This window comes from Balearica regulorum, chromosome 5, assembly GCF_011004875.1.
Source record: "Balearica regulorum gibbericeps isolate bBalReg1 chromosome 5, bBalReg1.pri, whole genome shotgun sequence".
Classification (NCBI taxonomy): Eukaryota; Metazoa; Chordata; class Aves; order Gruiformes; family Gruidae; genus Balearica; species Balearica regulorum.
The window spans coordinates 65000123-65027523 of NC_046188.1; the positions used below are offsets into that span (position 1 = coordinate 65000123).

The 27401-nt window shown below is 39.8% G+C and overlaps 1 protein-coding gene across 3 annotated transcripts in view; it reads right to left on the minus strand.

Annotated features, from left to right (window-relative positions):
- The window catches only part of ANO3 (anoctamin 3), a 204131-nt gene that overhangs the window by 133287 nt on the left and 43443 nt on the right, over window positions 1–27401 (minus strand). The window contains exon 1 of one of the 3 annotated variants that reach the window (XM_075755330.1): window positions 4594–4736. The exons of the other annotated variants lie outside the window; for them this stretch is intronic. Within the exon in view, the coding sequence (XP_075611445.1) occupies window positions 4594–4639 (46 nt within the window). The 5' untranslated portion in view covers window positions 4640–4736. Of the gene's footprint in view, window positions 1–4593; window positions 4737–27401 lie in introns of those variants that run through there. 3 annotated transcript variants of the gene reach the window in all.

Here is a 27401-nt window from a genome sequence, read left to right on the forward strand (position 1 = left end):
CGTGAGAATCTTAATTACAAGTTTCTGAATACTGAAAACTCTGGAGCAATATTAAAAATGTGATCTTTACGAACCCTCATTTAAATTCACCAGTTAAATGCAAATTAAATTCACAAGTTGTTTTATAAAGAATGCAGGTCATTAGATCTTAAAATTAGAGTAAAACAACAACAACAAAAAAACCTCTACTCTACAACAGCAGCGGTCCTTTAAGTAGCTCAAGGCGGTTTAACAAGACCAGTTAATGGAGTAACAAGTGCTCCCATGAAGGGAGAAGACTGTAGCTCTTTAGAGATTCTCAACCCAACTCTCAATCCATCTAAACCGCTCTACAACTTCAGATGGCTAATATAGAAAATGAAACAAAATATTCGGCACTGAGCAGAAGTTCAGATCTAGGAATAGGTCTTTTATGGAGATACCTGATTTGCTCGGAAGTCATGGAATTTCAAGATAAATCCCTTGAGAAGCTAAATCAGCGCTCTCATCAAAGACATAATGCATATTTCAAGTTGCTGAACTCCTTCCTGTCCCATTACATACCTTGAACAGGAAGCACGAGAAGAACCCCAGGTTAGCCGCTGGATTTTAATCTGCAGACCACGTTCCTAAGCCTTATACACCATGCTAAACGCAACTCAATTTTAAGGCATGAACGTATTTTCTTTTGCCCAGCCTTGAACTCTTTCATTAAAAAGCTTTGATAGGGTATTAAAAAGAGTAACAATAGTCAATAAAAGCACCCAGCAGAGTATGCAGGCAATTGCAGTCTGTGTATCAGGACTAATGTCCTAGATATTTAAAATTTTAAGCATCCTAATTGCCTTGACCTGCACCCTAAACACAGGTTTTACCTTATGCCAGGCCAGAAACCTTCAAACCCACTCACCATCAAATTGCTGTTAAAAGACGAGCCTCTTGCAAATTAGGTTGCCTTTCCTTCCAAAGGATACAATTTTTCAATAGAGCTTCTTAACAAACCAGGCAATTGCTTTGCACCAGTCCCGTACCCATTTCGGAAAACACAGAGTCTGCTGTAAGGCTACTGTATACTTTATGTCCTGCACTTAAAAGATTGTTATTCAATTGTGAATGAGATCAAATATCAAATCCTAATGAGCTGTCTTTCCCTGGAATTATTCAGCTACAAATTATGTATGGAGATGGTCTTTGTTCCCACTAACATTATCTTACTCTAAGTAATACATAATTATTCAGGAAAGAGAAATAAGCCGTTTTAAGCAAAACTGTATATCGATGTCTGAAGATGGAGATTTTTCTTTTCTAAAGGAAGGTTGGAAAAAAAATAGTAAATAAGGAACAATTTTCCTTTTTCCTCTGACATAATTCTTCAGAGGCCATAGGCTGCATCAACTTTTAAAGGGGTAAAAAGGATAAAGGTATATATTTAATAATAAAATTTTTATCTTTGAGAATATTACTGAGGAAAGTAATTTCAGAAAAAGCAGTTTCTGCCACAGCAGAGGTTAAAAATAGCCACAAAATACTATACAGATGGCTCAACAGATCTGTGCAGAGACAGAGATTAGTCTACCTCTAGGACACTGCTCTTTTTGATAGGCATACCTTCAGATACAAGTAGAAGAACAAAAATTGTGGGGGTGAAGAAGAATAAGATTTGTTTTTTCGCAACTCTCAGTGTCTTTTTGTAACATTATGTTGAGCTCTAGTGCAGCTTTTGAAAACTGAGGGTTTCATTCTGCATACACAATCTGAACAAAGAGCAAGAGAAAACCATGGCGGCACATTATAATGGCAGCCTCCTACTGTGAACACCTCCTCATTCTGTCAAGAAGGAAAAAAGAAAGAAAAAAAAACAACAAAAAACCCCACAAACTCTAACCAGAGACAAATCCTTGGGATATAAATGCTTTTTTTCTCTCTTTTCTCCTCCCTGTTGGAGATTCCTAGACACCCAAGAGACTGGAGAACTTAGTCCTATTCTTTCAAGCCTTGTAAAGATACTTTTGGTACCAAAAGGACTACTTGTCTTCTCAGTTAGGACAAAGTGCTCAGAGTAGGTAAGGAAACAAAATTCCCATTCTATCTCCCATCTTCAAAGTTACGCCTCGTCTCTTCAGCAAATGAGTTCGAATATTACGTTACCTGGCAATAGGAACAAGCTCTGTTTCTAAAAACGTTAAAATTAATTTCTATTTGTTTTCAGGAACTATTATCTTCGTTGATTTATATCTTTCCTATGTGATTGAGAATCCATATAAAAATAATGCCCTTTCAATCCCCTCAAAGAAATGAAGCTTGGTCTTAATGCAAGTGAAGCATACAAGGCACAGCTGTGATGGGCAGTTGGCCATTTCGTGAGGATTACCACTGATGCTGTAAAAAAAGGGAATTTAGGGCACTGCTCTGTGAGCAGCTAGAAAGTAAACAGTGCATTTAGCCAAAATCTCAGCTACAGCAAGTTAGAAATAACAGTAACTGAAATCTTAAATTTAAAGTAGGAGAATGATATCAAATACCAAATTAAAAAAAACTACACAAAATGACATGATGCTCTCTACTGCTGAGAGATCAGTGCCTATGAACTTCAGCATACCAGATCCTCAACTTCTTTTAAATCATAGACTCATAGAATGGTTTGGGTTGGAAGGGACCATAAAGATCATCCTGTTCCAACCCCTCTGCTACGGGTAGGAACACCCTCCACTAGACCACGTTGCCCAAATACCTCATGATTAGATGATGAGGTCTTCATTACGATTTATGTTTGCTTATTTTTTCTGTAGCCTTTTGCCCAAGATTTCATGCTGTCCTCCCCATCCCTAAAAGCTGTACGTGGAGAAAAACAGAAGACCGAACTCATTCAGGTGTATTTAGCACACATCACACTGCATACAAGATCTTCAGGAGGTGACACACAGAGCAGTCAATGCTGTACAGGCTCCAGAAGAGCATCCTCTCTTTTCCAAAGCTTTTTGACTAGCAAGGCATCTTAATCAGGATTTCTTCAGGAATAAGGAGGAGAGAACAACAATCTACTTCTCAATAAGTAACTGGCAAAACCCACGAGGTTATTGTAAAGTTTTATGACAACCACAAACGTACAATTTCATACATCACATGGTGCAGCTTGGTTTCAAGCAACTAAATTTCACCCCTGAACTTGAACATAATGAAGTTAGGTTTTGGGTGGGGTTTTTCAAGTATTACTACAGAACAGCTCCTGAAGGCCCTTGAAAGGGATGCTGGAGTTTACTAATCGCTGCAATATAAGAATTATTTTCTTATGAAAAATTAAAGATAAACAGTGACTCCAAGTCACCTGGTGCTTTTATGAACATATCTATGACAGTTGAAAAAAAGATTTTTTTATACTAATTAACTTTGAACCTGACTAAAGTAGACATTTTACAATTTGAAACAGCACCGCTGATTACTGCATGCAAGATAGGCATTAAATGCAAAATCTCTACAGCAAGGAACTAAATTTATTATGGAATTACCAGAATGGAATAAGTGCTTTGAATTATTTATTTTCCACTAACCATTCAAAGAAAAGAACCTGAATGAGGCAAAATCCAATGAGTGAACCCATGATTTATGTATGAAGTAAACCATATTAAATCAGAATTTATGGCATATTGTACTCTAAGAAAAAAGTTTGTTAACAACTAAAACAACAGGAAGAGTGCAAAGGGATGCTCATAATGAAAGAAATCTTGATTTCATCTGTCAGTAGAATTAGAAAGAAAAAAATATAGTAGAAATATCAGTTCCAGGATCAAGAAAAAAAAAAGTCCATTGTGGAAATTATCTTTTTTCTATTGCAAACACAATAACGGTTTTACAATTACTGTAATCACAACTGAGAATTTACCTTTGTATTTGTTGACCAGCAAAAGCTTTTGGTTTGCAATTAAAAACCCCAAACAAACAACCAGATAGGAGAACTGAACCGAAGTAGTATTTACACTTGTCACGCCAGAGCTGCCTTCACAGTTACAGCTATTATTCCTTCTCCAGATTTAGATTTGCTATAAAGACTATTACAACCCGACACCACCAGAAACAGCAGCAGCAAACTCCGGAAGGCGAACTACCTGTCCGCATCTGTAAAATCACCTGTACAGCCACTGAAAACAACAAGCCAGCACCGTTTCTCAGGGAGAAAAACTTTCTCGCCGAGGGAGCGGCTGGCGGAGGCTGGACGGGACCGGGGGTGGGTCGGACCGGGCCGGGCCGGGGCCCCGCGGTCCCGCCAGCCGCTGGGGCACGGGAGGGCGGCTCACCGCGCCGGGCGTCCTTCCCGTGCGCTACAGCCTCATTACTTGAAAAACCGGTAAAATACCCGAAAGCATCAACACCCCCTCCGAGCACAAGCCCGGCTGTCAGGCGGATGCGGACACACAGAGGCATGTGTGTAGGCATGCACGCACGATGCACCTGGCACCCCCCCGGGGCGTTACTTGCACGGAAACCGTAGCGGGGACCCGCACCCGCTGGAGGCGGCTTTTGTGTGTGTGCGCGTCCCCCCTCGGGCACCTGCACGGCAGGCAGCAGCACCGGGGCCGCCCCGATGACCGCCGGAGGCAGAGAGGGGGTTCTACTGACCTTTCTGCTGCCTAAAGGACTGGATGGAGCCCGAATGGTGAACCATCTTGGCGGACGGCAGCCTGCCAGCTGCCAACCCGCCGGTTGCGGGGCGGCGGTAGCGGCGGCGGCGGAGGGGGCGGGAACCCAGCGGTGCGGCCTGGCCCGCCCCGGCCCAGCTCGGCCCGCCCCGGCCCGGCCCGCAGCCCTCGGCGCCGCCGTTGCTCTGGTAACGGGGGGAGCGGCCCGGCCCGCCGCGCAGCGGAGGCCGAGGGAATGGCGCCGGCAGCAGCCTGGCAGGGAGAGGCAGTAACGGGGTAGCGAAGGGCGGGCTCGGAGCCGGCGGCTTCCCCCACACCCCGGTGAAGGGGAACTCAGTCAGCTCCGCCCGTCCTCGCAGCTCCGGCGGAGCGGAGACCGGCGGCGGACGGGAAAGTCGGTGCGGACTCCCCCTGAGGGGGAGTGCGGCCCCGGCATCTCCTCAAAACCCGTCACCGGGCTGGTTTGATTATTCCCGTTGCCCTCCTGTACCCTTGTCTCTGCTTAAAAGACATCAGGTATTACTGGTGAGCTAAAGGGACGCCAGCGTAACAGAGGCGTTTACATCTAGGCGTTGTGAGTTAAGTTTGTATTTCAGCCCCTCTATCCCTGTCCTTGCACAATAAACCTGTGTCGCATCACCAGCTGCTTTTTTTTTTTCCCATATATGTTATAAAACTCACAGACTTAATCTTACTGGACATATCTTTTTACAAAGAAGACACTAAATTGCACATTCAAGGCCTGACGTGGCCCGCTTCTATGCTATTTGTTGTAATTTCCCTTTTCACCACAGTGTATGCCAAGAGGCTCATTCCATATGATAAAAGATTCAAATTTGTAAGGCTTGAATTTCCTTCTGTCTCCCTCCACTCACGTTATTCTCTCTGGACTCTGAGTAAGTTTCACAATAGCATCATTCAGCTCCTGTAGAATATCTTGGGTTTAATTTTTCTACCACAATAATCTGTTTTTGCAATATTTACAGTCAATCCAATATTCCAGCCCGCGTCTAGCAGTATCTAACTCCATGTCTCCATTTAGGGATACTCACACATCATTTACTTGACAGAAGTTGATTACATCACCTATTGTAACCCGCGCAGATAGTGGCAAATTTTGTAATTAAACATTTAACATTTAAACATTAAACATTCCTTTAAAGTTTGTGTCGCCATTTGTGTGCTAGAAGATGTACTAGAGATTTCCTCCGAGAGTGAAGCAAAGCTAGAACTCTCCTGTAGTTGACTGGGGTTTGTAGTATACCATCTGCTTAAAAAATTGCATGATTGCCACCCCTTACTACAGGCCAGTCTGTACTATAAAGTTGTACTACTTTGTCTACATCAGTTTAGTTAAACAACCACAACGGATATGCACTTTTTTTTAGTATAAGCATGTTCTTCCACTATGAAAACATACTAAACAGCCATATATAAACTAATACATCCATACAAGGGCTCTTTTAGGTAGACAGATAAAATAAAAATTCCATCCTTACTGGGGAGGTATTCTCCAGCACTTTTTTCTAGAGTATACCAGACATTGCTCTTATGTAAGGTGCAGCTGACACATCGAACTGTTACCATAAGGGGAAAAAAACCCCTATTTACCTCCTCAGGATAGCTAACCAAATTTTGTTCTTGTTTGGAACATTTGCAGAAGGTTTGTTGTCAGTTAGTTTAGGAAAAGATGCAGAAGCTACGGTGCCGTGAAGACATTATCCTACTCATTTGTCAGTCTCCGGTGGCTTTCTGCACACAGAAGGTAATAGATGAGGCATCCCTCTGCACTCCTGCAACTTCAGGAAAACTGCTGGGAATTGCTCTTTCCTGCTGAGAGACAGCACTGGAGATGTTGCACAGCAGAATAAGGCAAGTGGCGACCAGCCAGACTGGCTCTTGTTCATCAACAAATGCTGGAAAATCAGGAGGGAGCCAAAAGAAGAGGTAGAATCAAGTGCTGCTTGTTTACTTTCCAGCTTTAATGAAGATGTTAAAATGGACAAGTAGGGCTTAAAACTGAAATCTATACCCAGCAACTGCAAGTCACCAGAGGAAAAAAGCATAATACAAACTATAAACTTAGTAATCATATGTAGTCTGCAAACAGCAAATGTACTTCTTTCACTATAGTGATCTAAACCTTTGTAAGGTTCTAGACCAGAGCTATTTCTCTGAGACACCTTGGCTGACACCTTTGACTTGCAGGTGAAGTAGAACAACGGCATACATTCTGCTCCCTCTCGTACCAGAGAAAAACAAAAGAGGATCATTATCTGCTCTCTTACCATAATCTACAAAATGTGGAGATGCTGATAAGTAAAATTACAGCCGAAAGAGGTTATCTCACATGCTCTTGGAAAAGAGGCTGTCAGATGCGTGGTATTCAGGGTCATCCAACTAATTTCTGGTCCACAGTCCTCCACGGAGAGTTACAGAACTCCTGAATTCAAAGATTTATCCGACCCTATTAGTGCACAGAACAATGGGGACAGACAGCTAAGGTAGCGCTCAGAAACCCAGCAGAAGAATTAAATTCTGAGGACAGAAATTAGTTATTTTTCTACTTGTTTCTTAATAATAAAGCTATTTTTAGCAGTAGATAGCATGTACGCATGAGACTACAGATATGACAGCTGGGGGTAAGGTCTACAAAGAGAAGAAAAAATATCTCTACAAAGGTGTTTTAAATTAAATCCTTCACACTGTCAACTAAGTGATAATATTAAAATATGATAATATGAGAATCTGGAAAGATAATTCTTTGGTGAATAAGGAGAGATTGGTCCAATTTAACTGTATTTTTAGAGTGCAGACAGAACAATTATGAATTAATGGCCAAGATACGTAGGAAATGTATACATTCTTAAGCTTCATATGCACAAGCTACATTGGCTCTGAAGCTTATTAAAATAAAAATCGATACTCACACTCACTGTTTAATAAATACTCTATCTTTTGAAATCATTAGTAGTATTAAGCTAACTCTCACATTATCCCTCTGTAACATTTTATAAACCTTTTCTAAAACAGATCAAGACTCTGGACTTAGTGAAGAGATCAGGATCAAACAGAACTAGACTTAAACCTTGTATCGCTGCAAGTCAACAGAACCAAAATCACGACTCCAAATCTTAAGGTTGATGTGCCCACACATCTGACTGAGTTTTTGCTCAGGCTTGAGGTATTCAGTTTTGACAGTAAGATTAACTCTGTTTTAAAGAAAGATATGCCTTTTTCATGAGATTGAGTCCTTGTCAGGAGAGTTTAGAAAGTAAGATTTGCTATTTTGGTCTTGCTTCATAATAATATGTGTAGCTCCATGCATATCTTTATTACTTGAGATCTGTAAAAATTTGGCCTGATAAGAGCAGGAAGACTGAGTCTCCAGATTTACTTTCTATCAGGAAGTTGTTTTGCTAATAAAACAAGCTATGAGAGAGATAAGTTTTAAATTAAATTCTGTACTTCCATAGTGCTTTTCAGAAAGTCACATGAAGTAGAACCTTAAATTAAAACCTAATTAACCTAAGTGGCACATGCCAATTATTTCCTTAAGAAATACAGTCATCTCAGAAGTTAATTATAGCCAGCTGTTAACTATTTCCCAGAAAGAAAACTAAACTTACTCCAAGAGTGTAGAATTCTGCACCTGCAAAACCCCATACATCAATTCAGGCTGAGCAGCAGCTCTGATGGGAAGGACCTGAAGGTTATGGGAAACACTAGTTTGAACACCAGCCAACTGTGCACTTGCATCACAAATAAGGCAAACCTTAGGAGAAATGTAGCCAGCAGATCAAAGCGTTATTAATCCCCTTGTCTTGGCATGACTGTAGCTGCACCTGCAATTTTGTGTCTAGCTTTTCCACTTCACATCCTCTCGTTTCAGGAAAGGTGTTGGAAAACTGGAGAAAGTCCCTAAAAAGGCTACCCAAAATGCTCAGGGGCCTACAATGCATAAACAGTGAGAAGCTGAAGAAATTGGGTTTATTTAATCTTAAAAATAAACTAATGAGCTCCAGCAACCTACAACTATTTGAAAGTCACTTACAAAATTGACAGTACCAGACTGTTTCTAGTCCTAAATGATGTGATTACTGACAACAGCCACACATACGGCGTGTGAGGTTCAGACTGGACGCTAAGAATAAGTTTTTACAGCATAGGTAATGCACCGTCAGAACAAGTTACCCACAAAGTAGTGAAATATCTATCCTTGGAGGTTTTCAAAATTGCTGATCCAGTTTGGAGATGGCAATGGTAAAGCATCAGAACAGGAGGTTGGATTAGATGACCTTCAATGGTTATAATAGAGGATGTAATAAAAAGCAAATGAGGGCGACTTGGAACCAGACTAATTCAAACCAGTAGGTAGACACACAATTTTGAATTGTTATTAAAACAAATTAGAAAGTTATGTTATTTTTTTCATACCTGTAATGAAGGATTTGGTTGAATATATGCTTATGCAGATCATCATTATGTTATTTTTTTCATACCTGTAATGAAGGATTTGGTTGAATATATGCTTATGCAGATCATCAAAGCACAAAATACCATGATGATATTAAATGACCTATAACAAACTCAAAATGAAACGTCCCTTCTCAAACATAACAATTTCTAAAGGTGTCAAAAAGTGCAATTTCTAAAGAATTTGCAAGATGATCGTGGTGATTCTTTGGTCTAAAATATCTGAGTGAGGGTACTAAATGTTTACAGCAGCACCCAAAATTATTGATTTTCTATCAATTTTTATGTAATACATTTAAACACTGTGAAAAATTAGTGTTTACAGAATTGTTGAGTCCACCTCTTTCAAGGAGGGCAGTTCTGTACTATTTAAAGTTCTGCAATGCAAAATTCATCTTGGTCAATAATTGCAGTAAAACTGTTTGCAAATGTCCTGATCTTACTGAAAACAATGGGAATTTTGCCGTCGACACTAGCATGATGAGGAGCTCCTTCATTAGCTCTGATAAAGGGGTCAGTCACTATGGAGAAGGTCTAGAAAGCAGATTATGGAACATGCTAAAGTGCATAGTAGATGAACTGAAAAATCAAACATTTCTATAAAGATTTTACTTCGTGTTGCTAAGACACTAACGCTTGAAATCTCACTGATTTCCATATTTCAGTATTTCATTTCTATGGTAATTTAAGAGCCCTTTTCTCTCTGACTATATGGAATTTTCATATATCCATTGAATTGACTCTGTTTTCTGGCTGATAGAACATGTTTGGGCCTTGATTCTGTTGCTCACTGTCACTGCATGCTTATTTGTAACCTTGTGTTTTATAGATTCGTGTTTACATACTAATCATTTCCCTACTAGAGTTACTTTTCCAGTTTTGGCCGTATGTTATCCAGCTACCATGAGAAGCAGAAAAAACCTCACAGTTCATATGTTTAGGAAAAATTAATTTCCCTCAGCAAAACAACTCAATTTTGTTCTAAAATATTTGGGTCAAAATACCAAACTAGAATTCTAAGGAGTTCAGCATTCTTGTGCCTGGTATACACTGGAATCCTTAGAACAGAGTGATACAGAAGTGAAAAAATGGTGAAATGTCGGTTTGCTATAAAAGCCTTCTATAATAATGCAAAGAGAGTATAAAGAAAGCACTAATGTCAAGAAACAGGTGAAGAGGGAAAACCAGAATTATAATAGCAGCATCCAATATACACACCTATCCAAATTTCCCAGGTAGGCAGGCAACCTTCTACATAGTCATATTTTTCTTTTCTATTATACATTTCAGTTTTCTTATTTTACATTTTATCTGAAGCAAACAACAAGAAAGACTATTGTTATCCAACTCTGCAGTACCAGTTACCAATCTGCTGCAATATAATTCTATTTCTGATTACCAGCCTAATTTGTAAAGAAGAAAATAATCAGATGGACTAAAAAAAAATCACTATCAATGATGAAGTCATCTGTCATTTAATTTATGGTTCCCCTGTATAGACCTATTCTGCAAACACATGCATCTTTTGTTTAGTACTTTAGTACTCAGCACAGGATCCTTAAGAGTGACAGTAGTAGAAACTTTTAGAAACAAGATGTTAACATAGTCCTTAGCTGTATAGTCTAAATTTACAGTTAAAAAAAAAAAATCATTTAGGTATTTGATCCTGGATTTACTATTGATTTACTATCAGCTCCTTGGTTTAGAGATTAACCCTCTGTTACTGCTTAGTGCATTTCTGACAGCCAAGTCTTTCATCACTTCCAAGCTAGTTCTGCATAGAACCTGTTAGTTCTTACTATTTAGATTTCTTTGGCCACATACCTGCTCTTTTTCCCAAATACATTTTTTACCCCCTCTCTCCCACCAAAAAAAAAAAAAAAAAAAAAGCGCCAAGAAAAGGCACCTTACAAACTATTAAAAGGTGAAATGGAAGGAATGAGCATGATGAGCCACTTACTATGTAAAACCTCTACCTGCATGCCATTTAGCTATTTCCATGGATATCAAGATGGAAACAGTATGGCAAGAGTACACAAGTGTGACATGTTACCTGTACATGGGGGAGAAGTGAAATGAATTGATATGGTTCCTTCAGGAATGACAGTCTTTCCTGCTATACATTTCTTTATAGAACTCAGAACAGCAAAGTCCAAGTCCACAGCTGAAAGTCCTAGGATTTCAGTAAAACAAACAAAATAGTTCAACAAAACCTTTAGGACATCCTCTTGGCAGCAGCTAGCACAGTAACGGAATGTCACTGCGTAGCAATATCCGACTTTTCCTTTGCAACCTGCGTAAAACACTGAAGTTCAGGTATAGAATTTTACTTTTAAATTTGTCTCACAGCATGCCTGCATTCCTTGTCAGCCAGCCTGCCATCTTCTGAAACAAAAGGAACCACTGAGAACTTCTTCAAAGATGTCTGTGTCTTCATTGCAGCAGCATTAATGAAATCATAACAGGGTGTTTCAATTAGCATCCTCACAGGAACATCCCTCTCCAGCATCATGCCCACATGCAGCTTTGGCCTTATTTCCCGTGGCATGACTAGGCTCCTTCGTGGCCGCATAACCCCATGCTGGGTGCTGTGTCCTCATTCCAGCTAGCCACTAGATGTATGGCATGTATTTTCTCCAACAACGGCATCTGAGAGTGGATCGATGCCAAACGTGCGAGCTGCCAGCCCACACGCATATTTACCATGCATCAATCACCTCCCCATCATTTTGGAAGAAACATACTGAGGTGGGTTACCCCATCCCACAGACTTCTGCATTCCACCACCACAGAACTTGCTTGCTTGGCTATACCAGGTGAACTCCCACAAGACTCATGCCTCCTAACATTAATGCTACAGACCACGTTTTGCAGAGAAATTAGCATGATGCCATCTGGCCTAGCGATCCTATATTCTGACCTGGGAAGAACTATACTATTACACAACAAGAAGATAAGCAATAGTAACGTGGCAGATGCTTTTTTATAAAATTGATCTTTCTGAGTGTCCTTAACGTCACATCCAAGTGCAATAATGTGGGCTTTAAAAAAAAAAAAAAAAAAAAAGTTTTCTTCTTTAATTATAGGGCAGAAGTACAGTGCTTTGTTCCATACCTGAGTATTTTATATAGATTTTCAAAATACCTAAGACTGATAGAAAAGTGGGGTAAGATTTTCAAATGTAATATGTTTGTGATCAAAAATTACTTTTCATTTGGTCATGATTTATCAACGTCTCTGAAAATTTCAAATAATAATAAAAGCTTATGTATTTCTGTTTTTAAAAGTCATGGAGAAAAAAATGTTTCAGGATTTAAATATTCTCTTGTTGAATTTGAACCCAGAAAGTCAACGTAATGCAGTAGTGCATGATACCTGAGGAAAAATTAGACGTCATGAAGTGGATGATGAGAGAGGAGCACTTGTGTCTACAAACACCACACTAATTTAGTGGCACTGTCATAGGCTCTATATGAGCTAAAAGGACTCCAGTCAAATCAGCTGTGAAAGTTCTCAAGGATTTATTTTAAAAGATATCTAGATTACACTGTGTTCCTGTGCATGCATAGGTAGTCTATTAGTCTGTAAAAACATGGCTTACCCTCAGAAAACGTATTTATTTCTACACCTCTTACATGAGCCAAGTAAACTCACTGCAGACAGGATATTTGTACATTACTCGTATCCTGGACAAATAGTAATTACATGCCAAATACTGTAAAAAAAAAAAAAAGTCTCTTGGAACACATAGTATATACTGTTAAAGAATAATAAACAAGAATATGAATGCTGGGACTTGTGGACTACTCACCAGAAACACCTGCAAAACCAGAATGTAAACCAGGGTTAACCAAAAAACAGATTTATTTTTATTTTTTCTCCTCCTACTCCTTTTCCAATTTAAATTCTTCTTTTCAGGTTCAGGCAGTGTTGTATTTCTCTAGTTTTCTTATCCTGAATCTTTTGCATTTAAAAGATCTCATACATGGAAAAAATGAGTTGTGTGTGGCCACAGAAATGATACAAAAATGCAGTCGGTTCCATATACCTTTAGGTATAATTTTCTAAGCTATTACAGTGAAATAAAGGTTTTCTTCTCTGAAGAAGACATTGCTAGCTTAACTTTCTCTTTTTTCCTTTTCTTTTAAATGGAAATTGGAGAAGTTGTGAAAACGTGCAAGTATCAGTGCAAAGGATTTTTTTTCCCCTGAGAGAAGAATGGCATTTTTCTTTTAGCTTTTACAGTAGATGGAAGGGCATGGAGCATGTTTGACATGATGTTCTGTAGACCAAGCAAACACTAAGCAAAGAATTTGTTCTGCCTCCCTTCCTCTCACTTTTTTCCTGTAAGATATCTATGCAAGAAACATAGGTATATAACACGGGGCCAGAATATGAAGGAATACTTACAGGTACTATCTATACATCTCTCTCTCTAGTCTGTAGACTTTATATGGGACATAAAGCAGGAAAGGCATTCCCGCAGGCTCCTGGGGCAGGTGAGGGGACCAGCTTGCTGCCAGCACTCACCCTGGGGAAGAGAAACTATCCAATTCCGTCCGACTTCAACAGACAAATAAGGATCATGGATGCTCCCTCCCAAACCCAATTTCTACAGTTTGAATTGCTAAGCCTATTGGGAAATTTGTTACCATGTTGTTTTATAGTTACGAGCTTTTGAGGTGGGATTGGGTTGATGGGGAAGTGTAAGAATGTTTAAGAGGTTTGGAGGTCAAGATTAGGATAAAAGTTCGTAAGGCTTTTGTCTTTACTTCATTAGGAATGGCTAACTATCTTCATTTCATTTAACACAAATGACAGAATGATACACATAAACAGAGCTCCTGAATAACTGAAGCTATCATCTGTATAAATTCACACCAAGTTTTCCATCTTGCTTCATCCCACTGGCTACCTTTGTTTCTGCTGCCATGCAGGCCTGAATTAACAGAAAGCTGGAAGCATTGGATATAATATCTTCAATTTAAGTACAACAGATTATTCACTTTTAAGTTGGTAGGACAACTTAGGAGACTGTATTTTCAAATCTATTTTTAAAAGGCTTTAATGTGAAATAAATTTAACAGCTATTCAATACCTGATTCTAAACAACCTGAAAAAAGGCTGATTATTTTCAAAGTGGAATTGCACACTATGGAACTGTATTTTACTTAATAAGATGGCTGTAAATTAAGGTAATAATAGCGTATGCACAGACACAGCTTTCCAAGTCTACTTTTTCTGTTGGTATTAGGTAGGATTCTAGCCATTCAAAAATGTTAGAAACAGCAATGCTTTTGTAATGTAAATATTCATGATTATAGTGTTAATACGGAAATATACTGATTAAATACACAATGCTTCATTGTTTTTAGTAACTTATCCGTGCTAGTTACTCTGAAAAATGTATTCTTGTAAATTAAAAACTTGAAAAAAATGCTCATCTGTAAGATGGTAGCAGTTTTGATCTCTCCATTTATTTACATGCATTTTATTCATTGAAATACATATATTTGGTAGTGCATGAAGAGACATGAGTAATCAGTTCTACTTCCACAATCATCCCAAAGAGAACACAGAAAAAAAAAAAAAAAATCAGTACATACCTACTTCTTGCTTGGATAGAGTGTTTTGAATTCACATGCTCTAAAGCGCTACATCTCAGCAGCCCGTTCAGTGGTGTTCAAGGGTTTGTACTGCTCTTGAAGCGAGCGTTGGTCCTGACTATTACTGCTGCAGAAGTAACGTGAACTGACTGACTGTACTGTATCTTATTTCAGCAGCATTTAGAACTATACAGATGAAGGAAGCTGTCAAGAGCAGAAAAATATTTGTCAGTCTCAATGCACCCAAGGCAAAATCCGCAAATTGTTTTCTCATACCCATTTTAACTCCTTGGTTTTAAAATATATACAAAAGCTTTGCACCTGAAATCAATTGATACCATTTCCCTCTACGAACTGAAAACAAGAGATATATAGTACAAGGACTGCAGTTTCTCAAAATGAAAATGCCAGTTCACCTCAGTCTGCCGCAAGCTTCTTGTTTCGCTGTTTATCTCGAAAGCAGATACTGCCAGTGCTGGAGAAGAGCTTTGATGGCTTTATGATGTGCACTCAGAGGTTTCAGAACAGTGACAAAACATTTAAGATGATTATTGAAGCACTCTTCTCTTTTTTCCTTCAGAAGTGTAAAGAAATCATATTCCAGTAAGACTATATAAGTAGCACAGTTGCCAGCATACACTGTGTCACTTAAACCAGATCCTTCAGCTCCCCTAAACAGTGTAGTAGAATACTCAAGGATAGAGGAAAAGAGGAGAACCTGGCAAGTGTACCCCTTCCCCCAGCCCGCATGCGCACGTAAGGAGGAAGTTTTCAGCCATTCTACCATCTATTCTCTATTCAGAGAAGCAGCGTCATATTTTTAACTGCTTCGGGAAAACGTTTTGCCAAATCACTGGCAAAACCTAATTTTCTAGCTCAGTTAAGGTGCGTAAGCTGGCGTGACTGAAGCAAGACATGCTGGAACCTAAAAAGGCAAATGGTGAGGTGCTTATGGAGAAGCACAATCGCTACAAATCGAACATTTTAAGAGAGGCATGTTATTAACAGTTTCAGCTTTAGACAGCCCCATGGTCTTCCACATTTCTGCTGTTAGCTGTCTTACGAGTCGAAGCTCAATTCGATATCTAGAGAGAATTTTAGCTGAGAAACTTTATGGCTGCAAAACTCGTAGTCATTAACAACCTAGAGGAATCCGCTCGGCTTGGACAGCTCAGGCTGCAAATTGTCAGCAAGTCGAGCTCTGCGTGTCTGTATCTATATGTATACATCTATTTACTCAAATATATACATACATGTGCATATTTCTCACTACTTTTTCCAGGAAAAGAATCACGCTAGCACAGCGGGCTTTAGCAGACTGTGCTATAGAGTGCTGTGGAGGATTGTGTAGGGAGTGAAGGTTCTTCTGGGAAAGGCAGGTGGAGGTGAGGAAAGGAAAAGGGTGAAAAATAATCTTCAGAGGCCCCTGAATGTCAGGCATTTTGTTCTGACCACTCTGCCAGTTTTTTATCTCCAAGTATAACACTTTTTGAATCATGCAGTGGTAGTTGAGACGAACACATAGTTTTTATATATATACACACATATGTATCATTTGTACATATATGCATGCACATGTATATTTGTCATCACTCCAAGCAATCATTCTGTTTATACTAACTGGTGGTGTAACGGCAGTGAACAACGAAAGCCTTGAATTTCGTGATTAGTAGTTAATGAGATAGGGAATTAGCTGGATGGTCGCACTCAAAGAGTTGTGGTCAACGGCTTGACGTCCAAGTGGAGACCAGTGGTGAGTGGTGCTCCTCAAGTATTGAGGCCGGCCCTGTTTAACATCTTTGTCAGCGACATGGCCAGTGGGATCGAATGCACCCTCAGCAAGTTTGCCGACGACACCAAGCTGTGTGGTGCAGTCAACACGCTGGAGGGAAGGGATGCCATCCAGAGGGACCTGGATAGGCTTGAGAGGGGGGCCCATGCGAACTTCATGAAGTTCAACAAGACCAAGTCCTGCACATGGGTGGGGGCAATCCCAAGCACAACTGCAGGCTGGGCAGAGAATAGATTGAGAGCAGCCCTGAGGAGGAGGACTTGGGAGTGTTGGTTGATGAGAAGCTCAACATGACCTGACAATGTGCACCTGCAGCCGAGAAAGCCAACTGTATCCTGGCCTGCATCAAAAGAAGCGTGGCCAGCAGGTGGAGGGAGGGGATTTTGCCCCTCTACTCTGCTCTCATGAGACCCCACCTGGAGTACTGCATCCAGCTCTGGGATCCCCAGTACAAGACAGACACTGAGCTGTTGGGAGAGTCCAGAGGAGGGCCACAAAGATCATTAGAGCAATGGAGCACCTCTCCTGTGAACACAGGCTGAGAGAGTTGGGCTTGTTCAGCCTGGAGAAGAGAAGGCTTCAGGGATATCTTATAGCACGTTCCAGTACCTACAGGGGCCTCCAAGAAAGCTGGGGAGGGACTGTTTACAGGGGCATGGAGTGGCAGGACAAGGAGGAATGGCTTTAAACTGAAGGAGGATAGATTTAGGTTAAATATTAGGAAGAAATTCTTTACTGTGAGGCTGGCGAGGCACTGGCATAGGTTGCCCAGAGAAGCTGTGGATGCCCCATCCCTGGAAGTGTTCAAGGCCAGGTTGGATGGGGCTTTGGGCAACGTGGTCTAGTGGAGGGTGTCCCTGCCCATGGCAGGGGGTTGAAACAGTATGATCTTTAAGATCCCTTCCAACCCAAACCACTCTATGATTCTATGCTTGATTGGCAAAAGGCAGCAAAAAAGATGTCAAGAAAATATGCAAGCCTGGTAACCCACGTTGTTTCTAATTTTTAGCACACTGTATCCTAATCAACAAATTTGTTACCCAGTATTTATGGAACAGAGTTTATAACAGCATCCAATGCCATGTTTGTCAAATCTAAGTGTAGCTTCTGAATAAAAGATGATTCCCATCACATGATTAGATGTATATGACAATGCTTCCAGTCACAACATGATGATGGAGCTATAAGGAGAAAATTGCCATAGCTGCTTCTTCAGCCACAGCCTCCTACCACCTTATGTCTAACCGCCTGGAGCAGCAGGGTGCGGGTGGTTCAGCGCTGTGCACCAAAGGTCTGCGTACCACACAGAGTAAATAATCCCATCCCAACCAACAGCTGGAGTAGGTTAATTGCCTGTTTTTTTCTCATCCTCGACTTTAACGAATCACAACAATAACATCTTATTAAGAAATGTGAGCCTTTTTTTTTTAAATATATAATTCATTGATATCATTATTCAAAGTTATCCATAGCTATTTTTAGTTATATTAGCATTATAACAGTGACATCCACTGGCCAATGTAAATAGCACCAAGTTATTTTCCGCTGAATAGGCCTGTTATTTAACTGATAGGGACTTTAAATACCTTAATAGATTTATTTAGGATTAAAGTAAATAAAATTGTTCAATGGAAACATGGAATATTTCAGAGATTATGGTACTGTAGTACCACACATTTTACATTTAAGCCTAGTATCCTCAGCTAAGGAGATAAAACTAAAATAACACTAAAAAGTAAAACTAAACTAACATAGCAGCAAAAACCCCAACTAGTCTGAAAAGAAATATTCATCACAAAAAAAGTAATTATGAGCAGATATTTATTTATTCTGAGGACATCTGCTTTTCAGTTATTCATTCTCCAAGAAAATAATCATGTAGAATTTCTTGGCATGTTAGAATTGAACTCAATTCTGGGTATTGCAAAAAAGAGATTCTCTGTTTCCAAGGTCAAATTTATACCAGTGATAAAGACAGTATCATAACAATATAATAATGCCAGCATGGTATGCAACAGCAAGAACAAATCACATGCCTGTAGCAGAGAGGGTGAGGAGCAGAGGAAATACACTTTGTTAAAGATCAGTTGATGCTTTAAGCTTAGGAGTTTGCAAGATAACCACCCTCCAAGAAAGTCAGAAGTAAATTGCATGAGAAATAAGGCAGAAGTAAAATTTAGAGAAAAGAAAGATTATAAATCCATTTCCTGTTTGCTGATGGCTTATAGAAGATTTAAATGTAAACAGAGCAAAGAAAAAGTAAATGTGCATAAAAAGCAATTTATAGATGTATTTGTGTTCTGAACAATATTTTCAGAGAACTAATCTGACTTCACAACTAGCATTGTCAAGAACGATTAAACCAAGTTAAAGTTTTTCACTGTTCCTTTAAAAATTATGTCTCTGGCATCTTTTTTTTTTTTTTTAATCTCCTCTCCACCCCACTCCCCTGAAAGAAAAATCACAGCATACTCTCTGTAAACTGTCTATCCTGTTAGGAATGTACACAAATAAAGACAATCCCTATTGCTCCAAACATTATGTATCTGGACCTCTTCCCTGGACTTAAAAGGGAGGACCACCCTGGTGACATGTGGCAGGAAAAATGGTAATAACATAAATCAGTTAATCTTGGTGTTGATGAATTGTTCTGCAGGAAAGGATTTGTGACGCGGAACCTGTTTATGCTGCGAAAAGGAGCCTGTTGTCACAGTAAAGAGCAGCAGATGGGAATGGGAGGTAAACGAGGAATGTGGGCTTGGATGGTTGAACTTTGTTCTGACTTTGATTTCTGTCCTGTCAGCTCTGGAGAAATAAAATGTGCAAAACAGTGCTCAGGTAGGGTGGGAAGAAAATGCCCTCTGATATCTCCCTGCAACAGCCATTTGTTTGATGATGAGGCACTTGTCATTTTTATGCCACTGCTTTTGTCTGGGATGCAGATTTTGGGAGAGGCATCAGGAAGGGGAAGCCTGCTGCAACTTCCCAGAGAGCCTTAAATTTATTGCAGTTAAATCAGTTAATTGAGTTATTTGTGCCATGGGGTCCTCCTTTCAGTGTAAACGGACTTGAGCATGAGTGATAAAAATAAAAACATTAGCCCGTTCAGAGAACAGCTGACAGCTGCTGCTCTTCCTCCTTCCCAGGGGAGAGCTCACCCTGCCTCTGTGCTCCTGCAGCTTCATCAACCTACCACCTTGAGCATTTTGCACACTGAGATGAATTTATTCTCAAAACCGGGTAAGAGAGAGGTCTTGAAGCAGCCCATGAAGTAGATTACGCAGCCTCCCTTACAAGCCTGGAAGGAGAGGACTAGAGGGATGCCACAGAGGCAGCATGACATAACACGGACGCAGATTTTTCCCATTGCTGGGGGGCTGGAAGTAGACCATCGTGTGCAGAAAGCAGGAGCTGGTAGGAACTACTCCACCCTCTGCAGAGAAGCCCTGCTTCTGTTTCCTTATCTGGCTTCATTTAAAAGATACTGAACCATTCACTGTTATTGGTTCTTGTTTTTCAACCACAGTCTTGTATTTTGAAAAAGTGAGAATCTCAGCTTTTTTCTTTTCTTTTTTTTTTTTTTTTTTTAACCAGAAGCTACTGAAGACAGAAATCACAACCAAGAACAATGAAAATAATCCAGTTACAAGTAATTGCAAACAACTTAAAAACCGCATACTGTCACAATCCATGAATTTTGCCCTCTGGGAATCAACAGTGCTAAGGTTATGCCTATTTTAACAAGCAGTGGAGTGAGGGAGAGATAAGATATTCAGGATATTACAATTTTCAAAGAAACACAAATGTTTCATTTCTATGTCTTCCTTTGGACCTGTGCCCTACCCACACCTGAGCATTCAGTCCCAGGTTTTCCTCCTCTTTTCCCTGGTTATTAATGGAATTGCATCTACCAGCACCAGACAGCCAAGAGTCTCATGATAAATGTTCTTCTAGAAAGCATAAGAAATAATTCAAATCTCTGCTCTGCCCCCCCCAGTCCATTTCACACCAATTAAATATTTACATGACCACAGGAGAAGGTATTTGATGACATGTGATTTCAGCTGGGTGAAAATTGCTGCTATGATAAATACTCAATAATTTATATGAACTAATGCCTCTTAGAACAGCTTCGGTAGGTGAGAAAGGAAACATCTGGTAGATAAGAGACACCTGGAACTTGGGAGGTTTACACTGCACTCTATGTTCTGAGACATGGCACTCAATGAATCTCTTAAGATGACCGTGTTGTCCTCCTGCTATCACAGACAGCTCCGACAGCTTCTACATTTTTCTTTTCCCGGCCCATGACCTACCCAGCTGCTTTGCTGAAGCAGGAGCGCTGGTGTGTACATGCTAAAAGCATTAAAACAGTTTCCTGAGGAGCTGTGCTCGGTGTGAGTTACGTTCAACCCAGGGGCTGTGTAAACACACCGACAGCGCCAGGCTCCAGCAGTGAAGTAGGCGTGGGGTTGCCCGCTTGCAGGGCTGGGGTTGATCTGGGGATGTCTGCTCACAGAAATGGAAACCGGGGCAGGAGTTTGGCTGGATTCAGGCCATAGGTAGCGCTGAGAGGATCAGCAAAGTCTGAAAGGAAGTTCACTTACATTTTCAATCGAGTTATCAGCAGTATCTTTGCAAAAATCTCCCTTGTATATCTCTAATACCATTTTTCCTGTTAATGTCTACCCATTTAAAAAATTTAAATTGAAAAGTTCACTGTTTTCATTTGCATTTGGGCAAACTTGTGCATTTAATTTTGTGTGAGATGTTGTGGACACATGAAAAAGCAGTGTTATTCGTAAAGTACAAGATAGAGTTTTTAAACAGCTGTGTTCATACATGAAGAAGCTAAAATGCAGTAAATGGCTGTGAATGACAAAGTCCATGCTCCAACGTGCGATAATCTTAAAACTATTACAGACTGCATCTGATTAATCTTGTTGCTAAGGACAGCTCAACTCATGGCAATACCCAGCAAGTCCCTGTTTGTGCACGTTTTACACTCACCAACGTGGGATACAGGTGAACGTTTCCATTGGCCTTTCGATGGTCAGTGCTCGATACAGCACTGAATATGAAGACGCACAAATTTTATTGTTCGGTAAAGGCAGCCTGCTGTACTAATGCAGACCCTCACTACAGTAGTGGGAGGCGTTTGTAAATCCTCACACCATGATGTGGAGCAAGGACACCTCAGGTGTCCCCCAAGGGTGGCCTAACCATCGGGCTGTGGACGGGTGTTGATCAGCACGTCCTTTGGAGCTGTTCTGCTTAGCATTGGGAGTTAAATTCTCCTTGTATCAGTGAGAGAAACACCAAGCAATTAATTTGTGACATGCCAATTAATAACAAAAGTTTAATTCCTAAGTCGGGTCTGGCTTTGACCTTTCTGTCTTCCTCTCCTTACTGAAAGGTCATTTTTAGCAGACAAGTAAAAGTCCAGAATTTCTTTTCAGGCCCCTTAGCACCAGCAACTATAGAATTCAGCTGCATCCCATGAGTTAATCTGGGGGGGCCAACGCGGTCCCCACAGACACACCAACCACACGTTGCACTGGAGTGTGAGTTGAGAAATACTACTATCGCAGCACTAGTGAACAACCAAACCAAAATGAAAACCCAATTAATTTTCCCCTGCTACACAGAGACAGGTTGTTAGGGCTCCTTTTAACACCTGTGGCAGAGCTAAAGGCTTTGTATTTCTTTGCAGCACCAATAGGAGACAACGATACTAGTGATACTAGTGCAGGTTGGCTGCGCGGTGTCAGAGAGTCTCAGCGGCTCAGTCCTGGCGTCTAGGTCACCTTGACAGTCTCACCCCAGGTACCCCAAGCGTGCTCTGAATGTACCCAACGATACCTCCCCTCAAACAGCAGATTGCCTGCAGCCTTCAAACTCATATTCCTACTGTTTACATGCCACTTCCTTCTCTCTTTGCTTCAGCTTTCCCCCGTCTGAAACAGAGATGGCTATTTAGATAAGCATTTTAGAAAAGGATCATCTCAGAGGTATGTCCAGCATTCGTAATGATTAATTGCTCACTTTTAGCAGAAAGCATTCATAACTTGAAGAGTTAACTGAATAAAATCAGGATTCTCAAAGAACTTAACTCCTACTAAATCGGTAAATGAAAATCACGTGCCAGAACACGAGCAGACCTGGGGCTTTGGAAAAAAAAATTATAGAAGCTCAGGTGGACCCCCAGTAGCAACAGTCAGGCTTATTAAACACACATGCTCCTTTACGTGCTTTGAGATTTATGAAACACGTTGTCATCCTAGGATGGTAAAAGCTAGAGTCACAGATACTACCTTAGCACACTTTGTTAGAACAAATAATAAAACTCCAATGGATGAAATTTTGGTTCCTTTAGAAATGGCGTGTTCTGTAAATAATAAACGGGAAAATAATTTCTGCAGTGTTAGTATAAATATCACCAAATCTGAACGATTCTCTCCAGTGGAGGGCAACAGCAACAGGGCTGCTGGCATCCTGGCAGACCAGAAAGCCTGTGACGCAAAGTAAAATAGCAAACTATGATATGCTAAATCCTGTGAGATTCTCTTCAGCCATACAGGTTTAACTTCTGTGTCTGAATCTGCAGAGTTCTGAGGATGTGCCCAGGTGATATGGTCAAAATTGATGATGTCAAAGAACAGAAAAGTAAAGGAGGTTGTTTGCTGTCATATGTACCACTCTTGATCTGGGTACATTACACTTTAGTTTCCAGTGAGTCTTCCCATACGTTCATTTGGATATTTTTAAGGAGCATTGAAACTAATTGAAGAGATTGATAATATCCATTATCACAATTACAACTTAAATCTAAACGTAGACACCCAAAAGGATAATTGAATCTATTCTCCACGTGTAGACTAATGGAATGAAAATGAAGAAATATGAAACACTATTCTATTAAAGGAAAAAATGATTTAAGTAAAATGGGTATATAATGGTTATTTCAGAATGAATTTCCAGGGAACCGTGCAAGTTTTAAAACTGGCTCTCTCAAGCCAGTTATCATTAGAAATGAACAAGACTGGCTTGAACAGCCGAATTATGAGTGTTTGAGAGTTATCTTGCCTCAAGGCCAAGCGATTTCTACTGCTCTCCTCTCAGCTAGATGGGAAATCGTGAGACTGTAGCTTCAGGGGGAATGAATGGCTCTTCAGCATGCTCTTGTGTTTTTCTCATGTTTATTGTTACGTCAACAGATCAACTTAAATGGCCTCCTTACTTTAGTAATTGGAAATAGAATCACATTTGTATTTTCCTTGATGTACAAGTTCCATTGCACTTAAAGACAAATGTTGACCTTTTGTACTCTATGCATGTTCTCTTTTGATTACCCGATTATCTGATCAGAATTTCACTAGCCTCTGATTTATTAAGCCAATAAGCACATAAGCAAAGTTTTAGAGCAACTTTCTGTCACAAAATTTACGGCAGCAGATCAAAACATCAAATGAAATTAACAGTTCTGCCCTCACTGGTGCTAACGGAAAGCATCAGGTCCTCTTCATCGTTTTGTGTTACCAGGGGTAAAATTGCTGCCTCTGGTTTGGGGGATGTTTGGCTCAGTAACAACAATATTTTTTCCTCATGCTTCCATATGTAGACAGAAAAAAGTTTTAATTTTAATTTGGATTCCCAGGAGTCAAAAAATTAACTCTGTCATTGTAAAATGTGTGAAAGCATCACTCCAGATGTGAGCTACAAACATCACCTCTGTATATTTTCTAATTCTTATTTCAACATTAGGCAAACTGACCTATATTACCTAAAATAGTCCAAAGGCCATTCTCTTGGGAAACCTGCCAGAAAGTTGTTGTTGTGCAAAAGTTTATTGAAAGCCATTTTATTATTTTATATATACTAAAATATCTTGCAAAGCCACGTTTAAAACTTTGTCATCTTTTTACCTCCCTAAGCAGCACACTATTTTTCCATTGTCCAAGAAACAGCATTATAGCATGAATTTCTCTAATTTTTTCTATATAAATAACACCGGTTTATTTATTCCTTACTGAATAAGTTAAAGAGATAGGTTGCAGCAGCACAATTCCTACAGATCCTTTGGATAGGACAGCAAAATAGTTGTCAGAAATATGATCACTGAAGTGTCATGACTCCATAAGAAAGGGGCCTCAGAGGGATCTTTAGAAAGAAATCAGTAGGATAAGGTCCTGACAGCTATTCCCAATACCATTATTTATTTCCCCAGTCTGCACCAGTTCTTCATAGAGTTCTTTATTAACAGCATTTGGGAAATGGCCCCTAAAAGAGATTACATCTCAAACTCTCATGCAAGAAACAACCTTAAAAATGAACTTAAAGAATGTAAGTCAAAGGCCAAGTTTCATTCCAAGTACTATGTACCTCCTAAGGGAAACATATCATAAAACCATCAACTTCACAGATGTTCTTCCAAGAGTACATGCAGACTAAGAAAGAAAGGAAAAAAAAAAAAGAGCTTATAAAGCATCACATACTGAAGCCTAAATAATGTTGATTCAGTCAGATGTGATTCTATGAGTCTATATACCTCCTGATCATGTAAGGAACAAAGAGGGACGTCGTCTTCCTGCAGATAGCTAAACAAAAATTCCCTAAAAGAAAATCTGGTACTGCAACGCATCTAGAAGAAACAGCTACTGAAAATCATATTTCCATTTCTCTGACATAAAGATACCTTGGGCTCAAAGATCAGCATGGTCGAGCTGCACTGCTCTGCTTATCCTGCAGAGGTATGACACGATCAGCAAGTCGTATAAATCAGCTCAAGCTGAAATGACTCTTTGAAAGGATCAGTTAATAGCACAGTCAACGCAGACTAGCTTTGTGAAGCTATCTAGGGGTAGATAACTTAAGTGAGAACATCCTGTAGAAAAGAAATCAACAAAACATATTTAAAACAGTCTTACAGAACCTCTTCTTGATACCTCCTGTCCCCCTGGAACAGTTATTTGTCACAGACACCCAGTCAATCCAAACTTTTTCAGTATTACATTTCAAAAGTAAAATCTAGAAGGTGTTTGCATATGCAGTTTCAGTGATGAATGGCATTTACTAGCTGCAATTAAATGCTGAACTTGCCTAACAAAGTCTGAACTGAGGTTTTTGAGTAGGGGAAGCATGCTTAGCGAATGATCAAAGCCTGCAGTCAGGACAGCTAGAAATAGGCTTGTCTGGATTTAGTCTTAAGCTAGGGCTACAAATTGTTCGCAGCGTAAGAACTGAAGGTCTGTTGGCAGAGGGGCATCATAAATCAGATGCGCTCAAACGCCTTGATTCATCTGTTTCTGAGGCACCAAAACAAGAGTCTACTGTGGTCCAGTAGGCTTTTAAATACACTGACAGAGGACCCTACCCCAGTGGAGGCATCCTTCCTCCCAGCAGGTTTTATTATTTCAGGCAAGGAAGCTCAGGACTAGGTAGAGCAAGTCCATACATACCTCTACCCAACAGTGAGGACAAAACCTCGATTCATTTATGGAAGTACTACCAACATATTTTTTTACTATCAAATGGGATAATATCACTTTCCTCTAGGTCTTCTCTACGTTATATTTAGCTCATGAGGACTTTGGAGCACTGGTTATTTCTCATACAAAATGTACGAGCCTTTCCTATTATAGAGTGTCTGATTTTGTTTGGGCTCTCTGGGCATTGGCAGATTAAAAAAAAAAAAAAGAAAGAAAAAAAGATTAGATATAGGCAGACCGGATACTGCTCCTCCCTAAGTGACTTGTGACAGATCAGATTTGGGCCTAAAATAGAGTTTATTTATATTAACTGACAATCTGAGCCTTCTCTCCTCCCCTGTTTCTCAAAACAAAGCCAAAATTAACCTAATTGAAGGACTCCTTGACAATTCTTCATCTTCACCGTTGTCAATGCTTCCTCATATTCCTACTGAAATCAGTCCTTGAAGCACCAAAATATCACAGGAAAGGCATTTCACACGCTAATGACTGGGAGCAGGAAATAAAGGAAAACTCATGAGAAAACACATCTGGCAAGTGTATGGGCTCAAATCACTGAGATACTGTACTTCAGAAGAGTAAAAAAAAAAAAAATTGCTTACAATTCCCAAGCTGAACCTCAACTATGGAACTCATAACCAGTCCACGAAAGCAGTCAAAGAGAAAAGAAAGAGTGAGACACACTGGGTGGAAATCAGTTACAACATGTTGGGGGGTGAGAACAGGGAACTGCAGAGGAAATGTTCCCACATTTGTGCACCTCCTAAATTATTTAAATTAATTATCCATATTGTTTTAATTATTTTTGCTTGATCGACTAGTGGAATGTTTGATTTTACTTAAACTTATTCAGAGAAAAACCATATCGTATTTTGAAATGTCACTAGAGGGAGCTCTGAGTTTATTTATAACTAGGAAGGCCAACCTGTGTGGGATCTCATTTGTTTTGGTACAGTTTTACCAGCTTAACTGAATATTTTCCTCTTTATCCAATTACTTTACTAAGAAAATCAAAAGAAAAAAAACAACACTCAAAAACCAACCACCCACAGATTCACTCCAGTATTCATGGGATACAGTGAAAGATTACAAGGATCTTGTTATTTCTCTGGATAGTTTATTCTTTTTCTCTCCATGACATAAAAACAAGGCCCTTCATTTCATTTTTACACTGCCTCAGCCAGAAGCCATGACATTTCATAGCCACAATAACACAGAACTTTGCTGTGATGGAGTAGCCCAGATTTGCCAAAGAAATCTCATAGGGACTCACAGAAATACAATATGTTACGGGATTATGTATCTAATTATTCCTGGTGGATTTTTTTATATCATGCCCCCTATTAAGTTTAAATATTCACAAAAAAGCTAAGTAATCAATCTGAATTCCAATGAGTTCCTACTTCAACTATTACCCAGATTTTCT